This window comes from Rousettus aegyptiacus, unplaced genomic scaffold, assembly GCF_014176215.1.
Source record: "Rousettus aegyptiacus isolate mRouAeg1 unplaced genomic scaffold, mRouAeg1.p scaffold_m13_p_15, whole genome shotgun sequence".
Lineage (NCBI taxonomy): Eukaryota > Metazoa > Chordata > Mammalia > Chiroptera > Pteropodidae > Rousettus > Rousettus aegyptiacus.
Window position 1 is genome coordinate 3,642,408 of NW_023416290.1, and position 14,321 is coordinate 3,656,728.

A 14,321-nucleotide genomic window follows, 5' to 3' on the forward strand; every position below is an offset into this window, starting at 1 on the left:
CTCCTACCCCCGTGTCTAGTGACCAGTCCGTTTTTTTTTTTTTTTTTTTAGATTCCACAGATGAGATCATACAGTATTTCGCTTTCTCTATCTTATTTCACTTAGCATAATGCCTTCAGGGTCCATCTGTGTTGTCACAAATGTATCCCCATTTTTCGTGGCAGAGTAATATTCCGTTGTATATATATACCACAACCTTATCCACTTATCCATCAATGGACAATTGCTTCCATGTCTTGGCTATTGTAAATAATGCTGCTATGAGCATGAGGGTGAACACATCTTTTTGAATTAGTGCTTTTTATTTTTTCCGTTGAATGTATGCCTAGAAGTGGTATTGCTGGATCGTGAGGTAGTTGTTTTTAATTTTCTAAGGATCCTCCACGCCGTTTCCGACAGTGGCCGGCCCAGCTTACAGTCCCGCCGACAGTGCACGAGGGGTCCCTTCTGTCCACGTCCTCACCAGCACTTGTTACCACATCTTTTTGATGATGGCCATTAACAGGCACGAGGAAATACCTCACTGTAGTTTTAATTTGTATTTCCCTAACGGCTAGTGATCCAGCAGGATTTTTTAAGGCATGAATTTGAATACGGTGCCACGATCTGATCTTTCACTGAACATAAAATCAAGAAGGGACCTGAGACCCATGATAGCGCTACTATGTGTGCTCTGCACAGATATTTTTCCATACATGTGATCAGTCCCTCAAGAAGCACATCTTACAAATAAAATCACTGGGTTATTAGGCACGAATATTCCAAAGGCTTTTAAAATAAACGCGGCCAACTTTTGAAAAAGGTATCATCCATTTCTGTTTCTACCGTCAGTGGATTAGGTCATTCGTCTTAATGCCCCAAAGCCGTTTTCAGTTTTATTGTAATTTAAGTTTGCTGATTTGCTGAATAAAATCAGCATTTCCCGGAGCGCACTCACCACCACTCAGCACGACCTGCAACGCGGTAGACCCAGTGCATCCTGAGAAAGTCAACGGAGGCACAGAAACCGAGGTCCTTGGGCAGACAGGGGACAGGGAAGGTGCGGCGAGGAACAGTGGGATTCACGGCCACTTACCTGACGCCGCTTTTGCTCGGCCATCGAGACAGTGGAAGCAGCCGCGTCTCACAGCGCCGACGGGCCACACCGCGCAGACCCCCTTGCCACGGCCACTTGCCTGTCCCCCATGGACGGCAGAGCAGGCGTCACTCATCTGTCAGCCTCCCTCCTAAGCACCGAGATGGAGAAGACAAATAGGAAGTAGAAAACGGTCAGCCGTAGGGCTTGTGATAAGAAAGAAGCGCCATTTTCGACACCTCTACAGCATTTTATAGGTTCCTTTAAAATAAAGTTCTATTAAAAGAAATCTTTCTTTCTGTCCTACGCTGTAATCATCTGTTTACATACCAGCTTCTCCAAATAAATTATATCCATTTTAAGGCAGCATCTTAATCACCTCTTATTTCTCTGGATTCTCAGCACTTCAGGGAATCAAAGCCATATAAAGCATATTTTAAATGTCAATAAGTAGAAAGCTTTTGCTTTGTGCATCTTACCTTAGTTGATCTAACCACTTAACTTTTGTTTGAATAGATGTCCTTCTCATATGTTAAGCTAGGCTGGATGGTTGAAAACGAAAATCCTTATCTTAAAGATTATCCGACGTACAACTAAGGTGAAATAGTAAGGCCATAGAACAGGAGTATTTGGTAATATGCATGAGTAATATGTGAGGTATATAATTCTGGTAACAAATTATAGAGGTAAACATTCGCTATTTCTATCAATTACAAGAACGCTGGTGCCCAAAATGAGCTAGACTAGGTTCCTAAGAAATCAGTATATGGGTTATTAAAATCACAACAAAAAACTACCTCTTATAAATCTCTGTAATAACGTTCTCCAAAAAAAAAAATAAATAAATAAAATAAAAAAATCATGCCTATATCTCTGAGAGGGCTTTAAAATAAGACAGTGAAAATATTGTCCAAAAACGCCCCCTAGTGGTAAGAAAGCAATTCACATGTAAGCCAAGCCGGATGGTATATGAGTATTCTGACAATATTTAACTGAAAAAATTTTAAATGAGACTAAAAATGAGTGTGGTTATCATAAACTTTGTTCTAATGATCCTCTACTGCTCTATTTGATAATATAGTCAGTTGGAAAAATCATCCTATCTTAGTACTCAAAATATACTTACTGTGTAAAACACATGTACCTGCAGTGTAAATAGATACGAGGGCTCTGCTGACTGTGTCTCATGGCAGTGTTCACCTCTAGCCTAAGGAAAATTGAGCACAAGTTAAACATGTCTAATCTTACCATATTTTCACGAGATAACTTCTGTCTAAATCAATGTGTTCAGCAAAAATACTTTTTGTCATTAAACTGTATATCTAATTAGAAACATCCATGTTTCTTATAGACCTGGAATTCACTAACGTTTTCAATTGCTAAATTTTACTGGCTATGAAGAGAATGTTCCTATGCCTTAAGACTCTAGTGACAAAACATTTATAATACTTTGAGATCAAAAACAAATAAAAAAGTAATTATTTCTTGAACAGCTGATGGCACAAAAAGTCAATAAAAAGATACTCTCTTATTTAAAAAATCTGTATTTTGACTTCGAATATTTTCTTTATATTTATCTGTGTTCCTATCTACTATGTCTGGTTAAAAGACATCAATGAAAACCAACTAGCACTTTTTTGTTTCATGTCTTTATTGAATGGGTTCAAAAAGGAAAACATTTTTTGTAATAAAAAAACAGAGTGAACAAGACAACAGCAGTCATAATAACCTTACTTTTTCCTAGCTTAACTTTCAGAATAATATATAAGCAGTTTTTACATTTTAATTTATGTTACAATCTTTTAAAAATTCTACCACACTGGCAAATACTTGTGAAAATAAATAAAAATAAATGATGCATAGATTTTGGAAAATTTCTTAAAATTTGAACTATTGCACAACAAATCAATGTGAGAATATACGCAAGTAATATAAAAAATGCATTTAAATACATTGTCATAACATGTTTCATAATTCATGAATACATTTCACCTACTTACTATTTATAATAATCTCTGTGTTCTCGAATTGGATGATTTTCTATCAATTCATTTTCCATGTAGTGCATTATAACATTCGTTTGCTACTATAAAATTCAGTGAGAATCAAACACGTGCCGCTTTCTTTAAGCTCATTTATCTACCTTTTCCTTGAGCAGACAAAAAATTACGTGATCTTAAAAAATATGTAAAAGGAAACAGTAAAACAAAAGTTCTTCATGTGATTTATAACAATTAGGACAGAACATAAATTATTGAAGTGGAATACTAATTGTACATTATCCTCCTAAATTTATTATAGCTTATTCTAGTTGATAGACTCCTGTTTTTTCTTTTGACCAATATGACTGAATAAAAACCACCAGAAAAAAGATTAATAAAAAGTCAGGATAGAAACTGCAATGTAAACAAAAGAACAATTCCCATTACCATTAAGTTTCTATCTCTTGCCTAAATGAAAAAATAAAACAAATGAATAAAATTATAAAGTATAAGCATAAATTAATTTCAAAGAAAATATAAGCCACAAATTTCTATGTTGATCCTTGCAGTTGATCAGAATCACAAACAACCAGCTAGAAATTGCCTGTAACAGACCTGCTCGTACCTTTATAATGTGGTCGAAGCTGTTAGGTGTGATGATTCGACAGAAATGACTACTGAGTCACTGAATATGGCTGCACAAGCAATAAGATTTACTACTAAATATTACGTTATACTGAGTGTGACAATGATTAAAATCTGTGTTTTAGCCAAAGCTAAAGAGAGAGTATAATTAAACTGTTGTGAATGTTTAAGTACATAATAAGTCAGGTATGCATTAAAGCAAGGCATTTTCAGTGGCTTTTTATTGTGACATAAATGGTGTTTCAACATTAAAAACCAAAAAGAAAATACGAGTAGCAGAAGTCAGATATTCTCTTAATGTACGCTTAACTACATCTGACCATACTTCAAAGGACTAAAATTCGAATACTTTTACCTCCATGCCCTGCAGTAATGATTATTTATCAAAATTATTATTAGGTAAGATTGCTTGTTTTAAAATCTGATAAAATACTTTATTCTACATTCAGATACACAGAAATAAACATGAAAGGTTTTGAAGGAAATTTTTATATCTTATATTAAATAATTATATTTTCAAGCTTTGCAAAAAATGAACTAGTAAATTAAAACTATTCTACACATGAGGTTATAGAAAAGAAGGAAAAAATTGAAATTTGAAGATGCAGTTGGAAGTAAAAAGAATATACTTTCAAATAATACAAACAGAGGTAAAAAAAAAAATCATTCATTATAACTAGAATGAGATACATTTGTACTTTCAGCCTGTGCCTCTGACAAGGAAATTGCATAATTACATCTTCAGATAACAAGTAAAGATATTTAAACTATATAATTAATTATACACTAAGTAAAGGGTAACACAGACCTTAGGGTATGTTTTTTTTAATATTTAAAAAATTGTTGAAGAGCTGGACATGAAAATGACCTCACGTAACTAATCGTAACTAAAAATATTCTCTTCCATTCCGAAATTCCGAGCATCCCATCTACCAAGATATATACTATCTGAAAATAGGCACAAATAATAAAAGTGTTTGTTCTGATTTTTTGCTCAAAGTAACACTGACCCTAAAGCACGAAGGGCTGGGCACTAGGGTTTGCGGGTTCGGAGAAGTTCACTTAATGTGCTTTACCACGGCTGCGCGGAAGCAACACCTGTGTTAACGATCCCGAGACAGGTGGGTGCCGCGCCCCGCGGCGACACGGTTCTGGTGTCGGTGTTTGCTATATACAGTCTATGTACACACACACACACGCACGTTACACGGCCAAAGGATTATGCTCCAAAAACGGCTGAAAAAAGTGTTCTGAACAATTTTAGCACAAAATAGCTCGCGGCGGCGCGGGAGCTAGAAGCAGCAAGGGCCACCGCCGCGGCCTTAGCTGTCCCTCCCGGGGCTGCGTCACAGGACCATTCTGCGGACGCCGCACTCACAGCAGAACTTGGCCCAGTCCACGGGGTACTTGGTCCCGCACTCGTGGCAGAACTTTGGTAAGTGTCCCGAAGAGCTGCCTTCGAGGCCTTTCATGTTTCCGCCGTTGAGTGATGACCCGAAGTCCCCGTCTGGCCTGCGGGGGTGAGAGGGGGAAGGAGGGGGGAGGAGGGGGAGGAGGGGGAGGAGGGAACGGGGGTGGGGCGGGGAGAGCGAAGGGCACGTCAGTTGCTTTCCACCCAGTACCGGGGAAAACGGCAGCACAGCAAGCGGAAAAGCTCGCTCGGTCTCCTTTTTAATATTCTAGTCCACATTAAAAAAGGAAGCTCTTCTAATAAGCACTGAGATGCCAATCGTCCTATTTGGCTGTGTACTGATCCCTAGACAGTGTCTTTAAATGGATCCTCCGGCTCCCGGCTGTCTGACCTACGGTGCGGTGCCTTCGGGGCGGGGGGCACCTGCCAGTTTCCGGCCCCTCGCTGCTGGCTCTCTGCGCGGTTTGGGGGGCACCGGCTGGGTTTCTAACGCTCCGCCTTGCATCAGTCCAAGAAGTCAACTCCGCTCCCAGGGACATGGATGCCCAAGCCCCCCAGCGGTGGCGAGGAGCCTCGGCCGGGGCGTATTTCTGTCCCTTGGCAGCTCCCCTCACTTTTCCGAGAGCCGAGTACCTTCACGTACCTCGCCTTAAAACTGTCGAGGACACTTGGTGACTAACTGCACTCTCTTTTCACCGTTATCTTTTAATTCTCATTTTTCTTCTTCTATTTTTTCATTAAAAAAAATATATTGTATCTCACTGCACATCACAAATTCATGTGCCTTGCCCTAAAACTTCCTGGAATAAATCGGGATAGATATAAAAAATAAATATCTGTAACTGGGACAATTTCATTAGATGCTTAAAAACAGAGGGACTGTCACAGTTATACAAATACTGTGACAGGTCAGACAGGGAAGCATGTGGATGATCACAACCTCAGCGGGGCGGTGTAAACGTATTAAAATCCTGCTGGAAATCGCAATAGCAGTGGATTAGCGTCGACGGTTCGACTTGTGGAGGTAAAAATAACCATGTTGCAGTTAAAAGCAAAGACACAAATGCGTCCAGCAGAACTAAACTAACTCCCCTGCAGAATTTAGAACAATAATTACAACTACGAGGTACAGAAAAAATATTATTCATGTATCAATTATTTCTTTAGCATACAACTTAAAACCAGATTGAATCATGTGGCAAAAGAATAATCAGATTTTGTATCAAAGCCTGGTATACGGTCATGTGTAGAGTTCTTGGAAAACTACATACATTCGCTACTGCTTATTAAAATATCAGAACGAAACGTACTTGGCCAAGTAGCTCTCAGAGTGTGTTTTTCTCTTGCTTGTAAGAACCCCCGAGCCAGGATTTCGTGCCAGACTAGGTGGTGTGGAGTTCCGAGGTCTGACGTTAGCTCTAGAAGAGAGGAGGGGTGGTAATGAGAAAGTGTTGAATATTAATCATTCATTTCCCAATCGCTTATTTGCATGATTAGAAAAGGAATGAGAAGCTGTAGATAGGTAAAGTCAAAAGATGAAAATCCAAATGATTATTTTGAATCTGAAAACAACAGCAGTTAATACCAAAGTAAACCAAAGCATTTGCGTTTACTAACATTATCCAGATGGTATCAAAGATCAATTAAAATATGTATGTATGCTTTACACAAAATCTGTAAGTTAATCATTCTGAAAAGCTTCAAGTTTTTTAGTTTATTAAACCTCTATGACTTAAATAATGTTATAAACATGAGATGTAGTAAAAAAAATTAGCTCGTCACGTTAGAGGATTATATTCAATTTATGAGAGTCTGTTCTGAGAAACGGCAACGAAAATAAAGATTTAATTCCCCTAACTACACAGCTGGGGCTCTCTGCTGTCAGTAGTGGAAGGGCACGGCTGGCTCATCAGTACATTCTCTTCGGGAAACTTCTGGAATCAAAGACAACTCAGAAGGGTGTGTGAAGGCACAACGGTGAAAGCGAGGCTTTGGGTTCTCATGGATCTGAATCAGATCCAACTGCCCCTGACGGGCTTTGTGATGGCGGTCCACCCCCCTGAGCCCGGGTCCCCTCAGGCACGAAACGTGACCACCGCCATTTATCTTACGGGGAGTTGCGAGACATGAACTGCAATTCATGTGAGCATTTAGCGGAGCTGCTGCTGCTAACGCCATCGCCACCACACAGGGCTACTGACAATACTGTCCTGCCGCCGTTGACGTTTCTGTCACCGGGTGCGGCCAGGCCTCTAACCGCCTGCGCACGAACTCGTTTAACCCTCATGTCAGCCCTATGCAGGAGGCAGAACGACTCCCCGGGACGAATGAGGCAACTGAGGCACAGAGCGGTGACGAGATCGAAGGCCGCTGCGGGACCGGGGGTCGGTGCCCAGTGAAGTGCTGGCTCCTCCTCCACGGATTTACTCAAATCTTCTCATTTCGGGGACAAGCAACGTTGTGCCTCATGAACGAGCAGCACGCCTTTGGAAATTCCTCTAGGTCGAAGTTCTTAGACTTTGGTTGAGAGTCTTTCTTCTCTACTTGTACAGAAAACTTTGCAGTTTCTCAATGTTTTGAATAGCTACCTTGAAAGTATGTGCAGGTAATATAACACCTACTATTTCTAAATGCCCGCTACCTGCCAAAAACGATGCCGAATGCTATATATACTGGGCTTTGTTTAATCTTCACAAAAATCTCAGAAGACATTCCCATTTTAAAGTTGAAGAAACGCATCTTCAGGGAAGTTAAATAATTTGCAAAGCTGTTACATGGCCAGAGCACTTCGACTTGAATTTAGAAAAACTGTACTACAAATCTTATATTTACTAGGCAATGCTGTCACTCAAAGGGAGGCTGCATCAAATAATTCCTTTAGATTATTTCTAAACTTCGACAAAGATCACCTTGGTGCAGGGATGGGTGACCGTGGCCTCAAATGGCCTCAGACGGTCACTGCGAGGCCACCCGCGAGGGACGCTTCACTCTGCTTTCATGGAGCCTCTTCGGGGACAGTGCAGAACTGCTACGGTGCCTTCCTAGAGATTCGAGCTCTAAAACAAATCATTGCCAAAGAAGGGCAACTCCTCCAGCGACATTCCTAAAAGAGCTAGGAAGGATGCATTTTTTCATTTTTTGGCTTTATAACAGAATCTTGTTAGAAATCCTATCGCTTTCATACAATATGTACCTGAGACACACAGATAAACAACCCATGCATCTACACGCACAACCTCACCCTATCGATAATTAAGTCATTCTCATAATTAGAAAATTAAAAAGTAATATTATAAAGAACAGCTGCCATTGTTAAATGGCAATCGTGTATTTCCAGTAACATCCCCTAAGAGGCAGGATCTGCATGTCAAAGCCATGCTCAGAGGCTGGGGAACCGGCCAGATCAGGACCTGCAGGATGCTGCGCCAGCCTCGGGCCAGTCTGAGAAGTGCAACCTGCCTGCTCTGGTTCCAGCAGCTACAGAAGGCAGGTTTTGAAATTGCACTTCATCTAGCTCATGGCTGGTCAGCGTTTTTTGAGACCTGCTCAGCGCGTACAGACTGCGGCAGTTCTACAGAGAAAACCAGCTCGGGGCTCAGATTCTTCCTTATTGGATTTCTTATTCGCTACTTAACAATAACGCATGCCGCTGTTCACATCTTCAGACTTCTCCCACTTTTATTTTGGTGTGTATCTAGTTAAATTTACTATTACTTTTCATACCTGGTAAAAGAATGTTGTAGTAGGCCTTGGTTTAAAAGTTAACTAAGTGATCTGTTTAATGACAGATTTTCAGCTTTAGTAAGTAATTTAACTTATTAAGCCCTAAAATTCATCACTTGATAATGAGAAGGTTAGATTTGTATCGGAGCCCAAATTAGTAAAGCTTCAAGACCTACGTGGAGGACTTCCAAAATGCCTGCCACACGCTTCCCCTGTTCTACGCGGCATTTTGTAACTATCTAACAGAAAGACTGAGGATTCCTGTATTAATGTTTTCTAAGATGTTTTTTCCTGCCTGTTTAAAATAATTCATCGCCTACTTAACTAAAAGATAATCTAGCAATATTGTTATAATATAGCATAATATTCCCTACACTCTTTTCGAAAATATTACTTCTAAAAAAAACTTCACAAAAATAACAATTATTAAAGGTGACTGATATTTCAACCTTCTAAAAAGGAAAATTTAATGGAATAAAATGTATGCTCTAAAACAGCTTTAGGACAATAGAAACATTCACCAAAAATCAATGTGTTTTAAGTTCCAGAAGATTATTTAACACTTCCTAGCTTAAAAATGATTAAAATAAGATTTTAAGTAGAGGAATATACAAGCTTATAGTGCTCCGTTACATAAAGCTTTTAAGGAAATATCTGAAAAAGATGAACCGAACCGAACTGTGAATACTTACCTGTAAATGGGCAATAACTCATGTCTTTTGATGGCACTGTCTGACTTTGTATCACTGTCATACCACCTTTGCACATGTCTTCCCGTTCGAAGTGGAGGGCCTAAATTGTCCATCTTACTATTAAAATATATAAAGGGGCACCCATAAGGAGGTTGCTGATATTTGTTTCTTTATATATATATATATGTTTTTAAAGACATTATTCTGGTTCACTGGAAAAGTACCCGAGCTCTTAATTACCTGACTGTCAGGGTGAGGAGCAATGCCAAAAAGGGCCCTGAGATGGTTCATACGATGTCCACTATGAGATACGAACATTCTCACTATGCAGGCCGCCTTATCCGTTCTCATGAACATCCAAACAAATGCCCCATTTATACAGAACGGGGCAACGGAATCAATGAAGACACTTAAAACTATTGTTTCAAGTAAAATTTGTGAAGCTCGCAGTGAACTGAAAGTCATTGTTCTAGTAAATAAGACAGATGGGAGGCTTGTTCTTATGGTGTTCCCGAGTAATCTCACTGTTTCCTGCCCCTGAATTCATAAAACCCTTTTTCTTCTTTATTATTTTATCATTTCCCCTGTACTTTAAAATTATAAATACAAAATAAGAAATCAAGTGAATATTTATATCTTTATTCCATTTGACTATCTAACAAAGAATGACTATTTCTGAAATTTATCCCAGGAAAAGTAACACATGATCCTATGTACAAAACCACGAATGGTAATCGTGAAAAATAACTTGTAAAAATGCTAGTGGCCATGCCACAAGTGTAGAGGATATCCATCCAGAGGCTGATACAAGAACTGCTGGTCTGTATATATAACTGAATCATATACTATCACCAACCCATACGCACTCATGGTAGGGAGCAGGGAGAATCACGAAGTTAGGAGGACGATTTCAAATGACTACTGAATAACACATCGCTGCTCGTTAACTCTCCAACTACACTCTCTTTGAGGGATGCTTATTTGCTTGTTCCACTTATCCACTGGCTGTGTAAGTCCTGAGCATCTCTATGCGTCAGGCACTGTGCTACTTTCTGGTGAAATAATGGTAAATGAGAGGCTTGATGCTTGTTCTTACGGAGTTTAGAATCTAACAAGAATCCATTCATTTCTCTAAATTATTAGGGTCTTTAAGTAGGGGCACATTTTATCTATTTTTATGTTCTTTTAGTATCCTGTAGAGAGCAGGCATTTTTTTGTAAATGTCGATACTGACATTTTGCAGGTGGTGATGTTTACATTATTTAAAACGCTTTAAAGTTTAAAAAGTGCCTTCATTAAATATACATATTAGACAATTTCTAAAATGTTTGAGATTAAATCTCATGGTTCATTTTACTTCTGAAAGATAACTGGAAAAGTCGACTTTCTGGAATTTAAACAAGTCAGATTTTTCTTTGAATTATTTAACCATTATCAAAACATTATTGTTCAAACTGTTATTTGAACAAAATATATCTGTGAATTTGAAATAAAGAATAAAATATTTTATTTTCTTCCTCAGAAAGTTACTAAAATTATAATTTAGAAAAATTTTTAAGCTACATTTTTAAGAAAGATTCCTCTAATATGATAAGAACTACTCAAAGCTTACAAATGATACAACAAAGTTCACTTATGGGAAGGAGATATGTAAAACATAATAAAAATCTAAAGGTAATTATCTAATGAGAATATTCCATATATTCTATGAGAGTATTTTCAGATTTTGAAAATCTAATGGAAAGGCAGGTTCCAATGACAATTTATAGTGCCATATATCTGTTATAAATTGAACTCAATCAATCTACCTAGCTACCTGTGTGTATGTATATATGTATGTGTGCATGTATATGTACATCTATGTCTATATATGTAGATATATATATATATATATATACACGCATTCAAATGTTACTTAGGCTGAACGAAAATAAATGTCATTTGTAAACTAAAAATCACTTAAATTTATGTTCTGCTATAATTTGCTACTTTATACTATGCCAATATCAAAGTATAACCAAAACTAAATTTATAAATCTCAATAATATAGTCAAGATTTTACATGTATATATTTATGTATTTATAAATCTTGGCTACACATATATTTTTAAATAGCATGTAATAAAAGTCAGTTTTGGGGTAATTAAATAAATTTTCAAAATATTAGTTTATGAAAGAAGAACTTTCAAATAGTTAAATCTTTTCCTGAATGACCTTGCTCACAGATGGCAGATTGTTTCTCGTGCACCATCTTCACATTTATTTTAGTGAACATAAATGTCTCCTTTTTATCAAACCTTATTTCTGTGCCTCAACCTCAAGTAGCACTAAAGATAAGTTAAAGCAGCAAAAAGATCAAGGGAAATTTGGAAAAGAATGGAAATCTTTGCAAAAGTGGTGATTTTACCAAAAAGAATTTAAAGGCTTCAATCCAACTGAGTGCTCTTTGGTTGATGTTTCTTCTCTGTCTTGGTCTTGCAAACTGTCAGTTAAGGAAGTGAATAAAATGAATACAGGAACCAGGAAGCCTGTGTCTACTAGGTGTTTTGTTTTGACCTCAAGCGCTCTTAGATGTTTCAAGTTATGAAAAAAATGCATGTCTGCTGATCTTCATGTTGAATTCATCCGTCATCTATACCTGGGGTTACTTTGAGAATCAATAAATGTTGGGAAAGTAGAATGCCAAGTCCACTGTATTACATATTTTTTAATCATTTACAAAGTTGGAGGAATATAATTTCACTGAGGTAGTACCCCATTATGGGACTATCAATATCGATGCTTTTAGAGTGCTTTAATGCCACTATCTTTTAAAGGCTCCAATTCAGTCATGGCAACTGCTATACACTCACGGTCCGAGAGAAATGAAGGCAGGAATAAACAAATCTATTAGTCCTGCTGCTGCTAAGGAAGAGGAAGGAGGGTATTTTGAAGCTGACCAAGCACGCCCTCACGGCAGGCATTTGGCACAGACAGAATTTCAATCCCATGTAACATTCGAGGGCATGTCCTTCTAGGAAAGATTGGTTGGAGTCAACACGAAAGTGTTTTTTCAAGCCCTCACTGTTTTCTCCACCCAGCCACAGAAATGTGTTGGATGAATAAAAGTTAAGAAACCACACTGGTTCCAGAAAACATTAATCTGTGGTCAAAGTTCCTAGGCAGCCCGCATGGCTTAAAAAATAACAGTCCCATCTATGGGAGTAAATGCAGAACCCTTAAAACCCTAATCTTCAAATTATAAATAACTAATTGCTACAATAATTAACTTATTCCCAAAGAGGGAGTGGCCAACTTTCTCTGTAAAGGGCCAGACAGTAAGTATTTTAGGCTCTGCGGGCTACAGAGTGTCACAAATACTCAATTGTGTCACTGGAGCAGGAGGCAGCTAAGGACAATGTGAAGCAACTGGGGGTGGCCACGAGCCAATAAAAAATGGGCCTTGAGCAGGATTTGGCCCTCAGCCCATGATTCCAAAACATCACCTGCTCTAAAACAGCAAAATTTCATCTATGAGAGGATGCCGGTATTTTAAGATTTTGAAAAATCTAAATGAAAAGCAGATTTCAACAATGATTTACGTTACCATATATTAAAGGGTTATGATAAGTATCACTACATTATCTAGGTTATGATAAATATCACTACAATATATTACTTTTTGTCAAGGTAACACATTTCTACAGATGATGAACACTTCTACTTTGACCAAGATTTTTTAATTTAAAATGATATCTGCAGTTGCATGTAACTGACATGACATGACTGGTATACCTAAAGAGAAATAATATTTTGGTGGATTTTCAAAATATTTATAGCTGAACGCATAGTTTTAAAAATATTTAGCAATAATATCAACCTATGTCTAATGTGAAATTTATTTATCGAAGATCCTTGCTGATACCATGAGAGTGAATTCTCTTAGGAAAAAAGCCACGCAGTCATATAAAACTGTAGCAGCACAGCAAATGGAGATATAATTAAAGGATGACTTCTGAAGTAATACTGAGGAAAAGTTTACCAGGTGATATTCTGTATCTTTCTGGACCTCCATCCTTACCACGTTCTGAGGTGCTTTAACCTGTCCTACTTCTACTTTTGATTCTAAACTTATCAATCTTTTGCAGATAATTTAGTCTATAATTCCATGGAAAAGTCATCTGCCCTAATCCAATGGTCAATCATCGCTAGCCACATAAGAAGCCAAACTCTGCGTTTCCAGGCTGTTTTAGGAATTTCTAAATCAATAATAAAAGACAGAGAAGTTCATAAAAATCTAATGTTCCATAGAAACTCAATTCACATCCACCAAAAGACTGGCTAATGATGAAAGCCTGTTTCTACTCATATGGCATGTATTTAAGAACTAGGTATTTATTTCTTACTGTTGTTAATATAAAGTATGAGAAACCAAATTTAACGTTTGTATTAAGAAATGCTCCTTATATATAGTCTGTTGCTCCAAAGTAAACTTCTGTTTTCCTAGTAACTGAACAGAAGCAACGCGTTGAAATTTGATAATTCAGCTATTCAAAATTAGTAGCTGAAATATCCACTTAAGCTTGTAATTAACCATTAAGAAAACACAATTTCCAAGGCATGACTGTGTAAACTTTGTGACACAATTCAAATGTGGCAATATTTATTTAAAAGCTCTGTGTTTCGTCATAATTCTAAAATCTCACAGGATTAAAGATAATCATCTTTTAGAATATGAGGAAAAATTCCACTGGGTGTATGTTCTGCTTAAAAAACATCTGTTAAAATCGGTTGGCCCACAGGTTGTCTAGAGG

General features: G+C 37.8%; 1 protein-coding gene across 2 annotated transcripts in view; it reads right to left on the reverse strand.

The window, feature by feature from the left end:
• Positions 1 to 2,708: 2,708 nt before the first annotated feature.
• ZC2HC1A (zinc finger C2HC-type containing 1A) overlaps positions 2,709 to 14,321 on the reverse strand; it is a 35,465-nt gene continuing 23,852 nt past the window's right edge. The window contains exons 8-10 of one of the 2 annotated variants that reach the window (XM_016151484.2): positions 9,529 to 9,645; positions 6,424 to 6,531; positions 2,709 to 5,214 (exon numbers count right to left, since the gene is read on the reverse strand). In XM_016151484.2, the coding sequence (XP_016006970.1) occupies positions 5,049 to 5,214; positions 6,424 to 6,531; positions 9,529 to 9,645 (391 nt within the window). In that variant the 3' untranslated portion in view covers positions 2,709 to 5,048. The remainder of the gene's footprint in view (positions 5,215 to 6,423; positions 6,532 to 9,528; positions 9,646 to 14,321) is intronic. The other variant, XM_016151486.2, reaches the window with a different exon arrangement.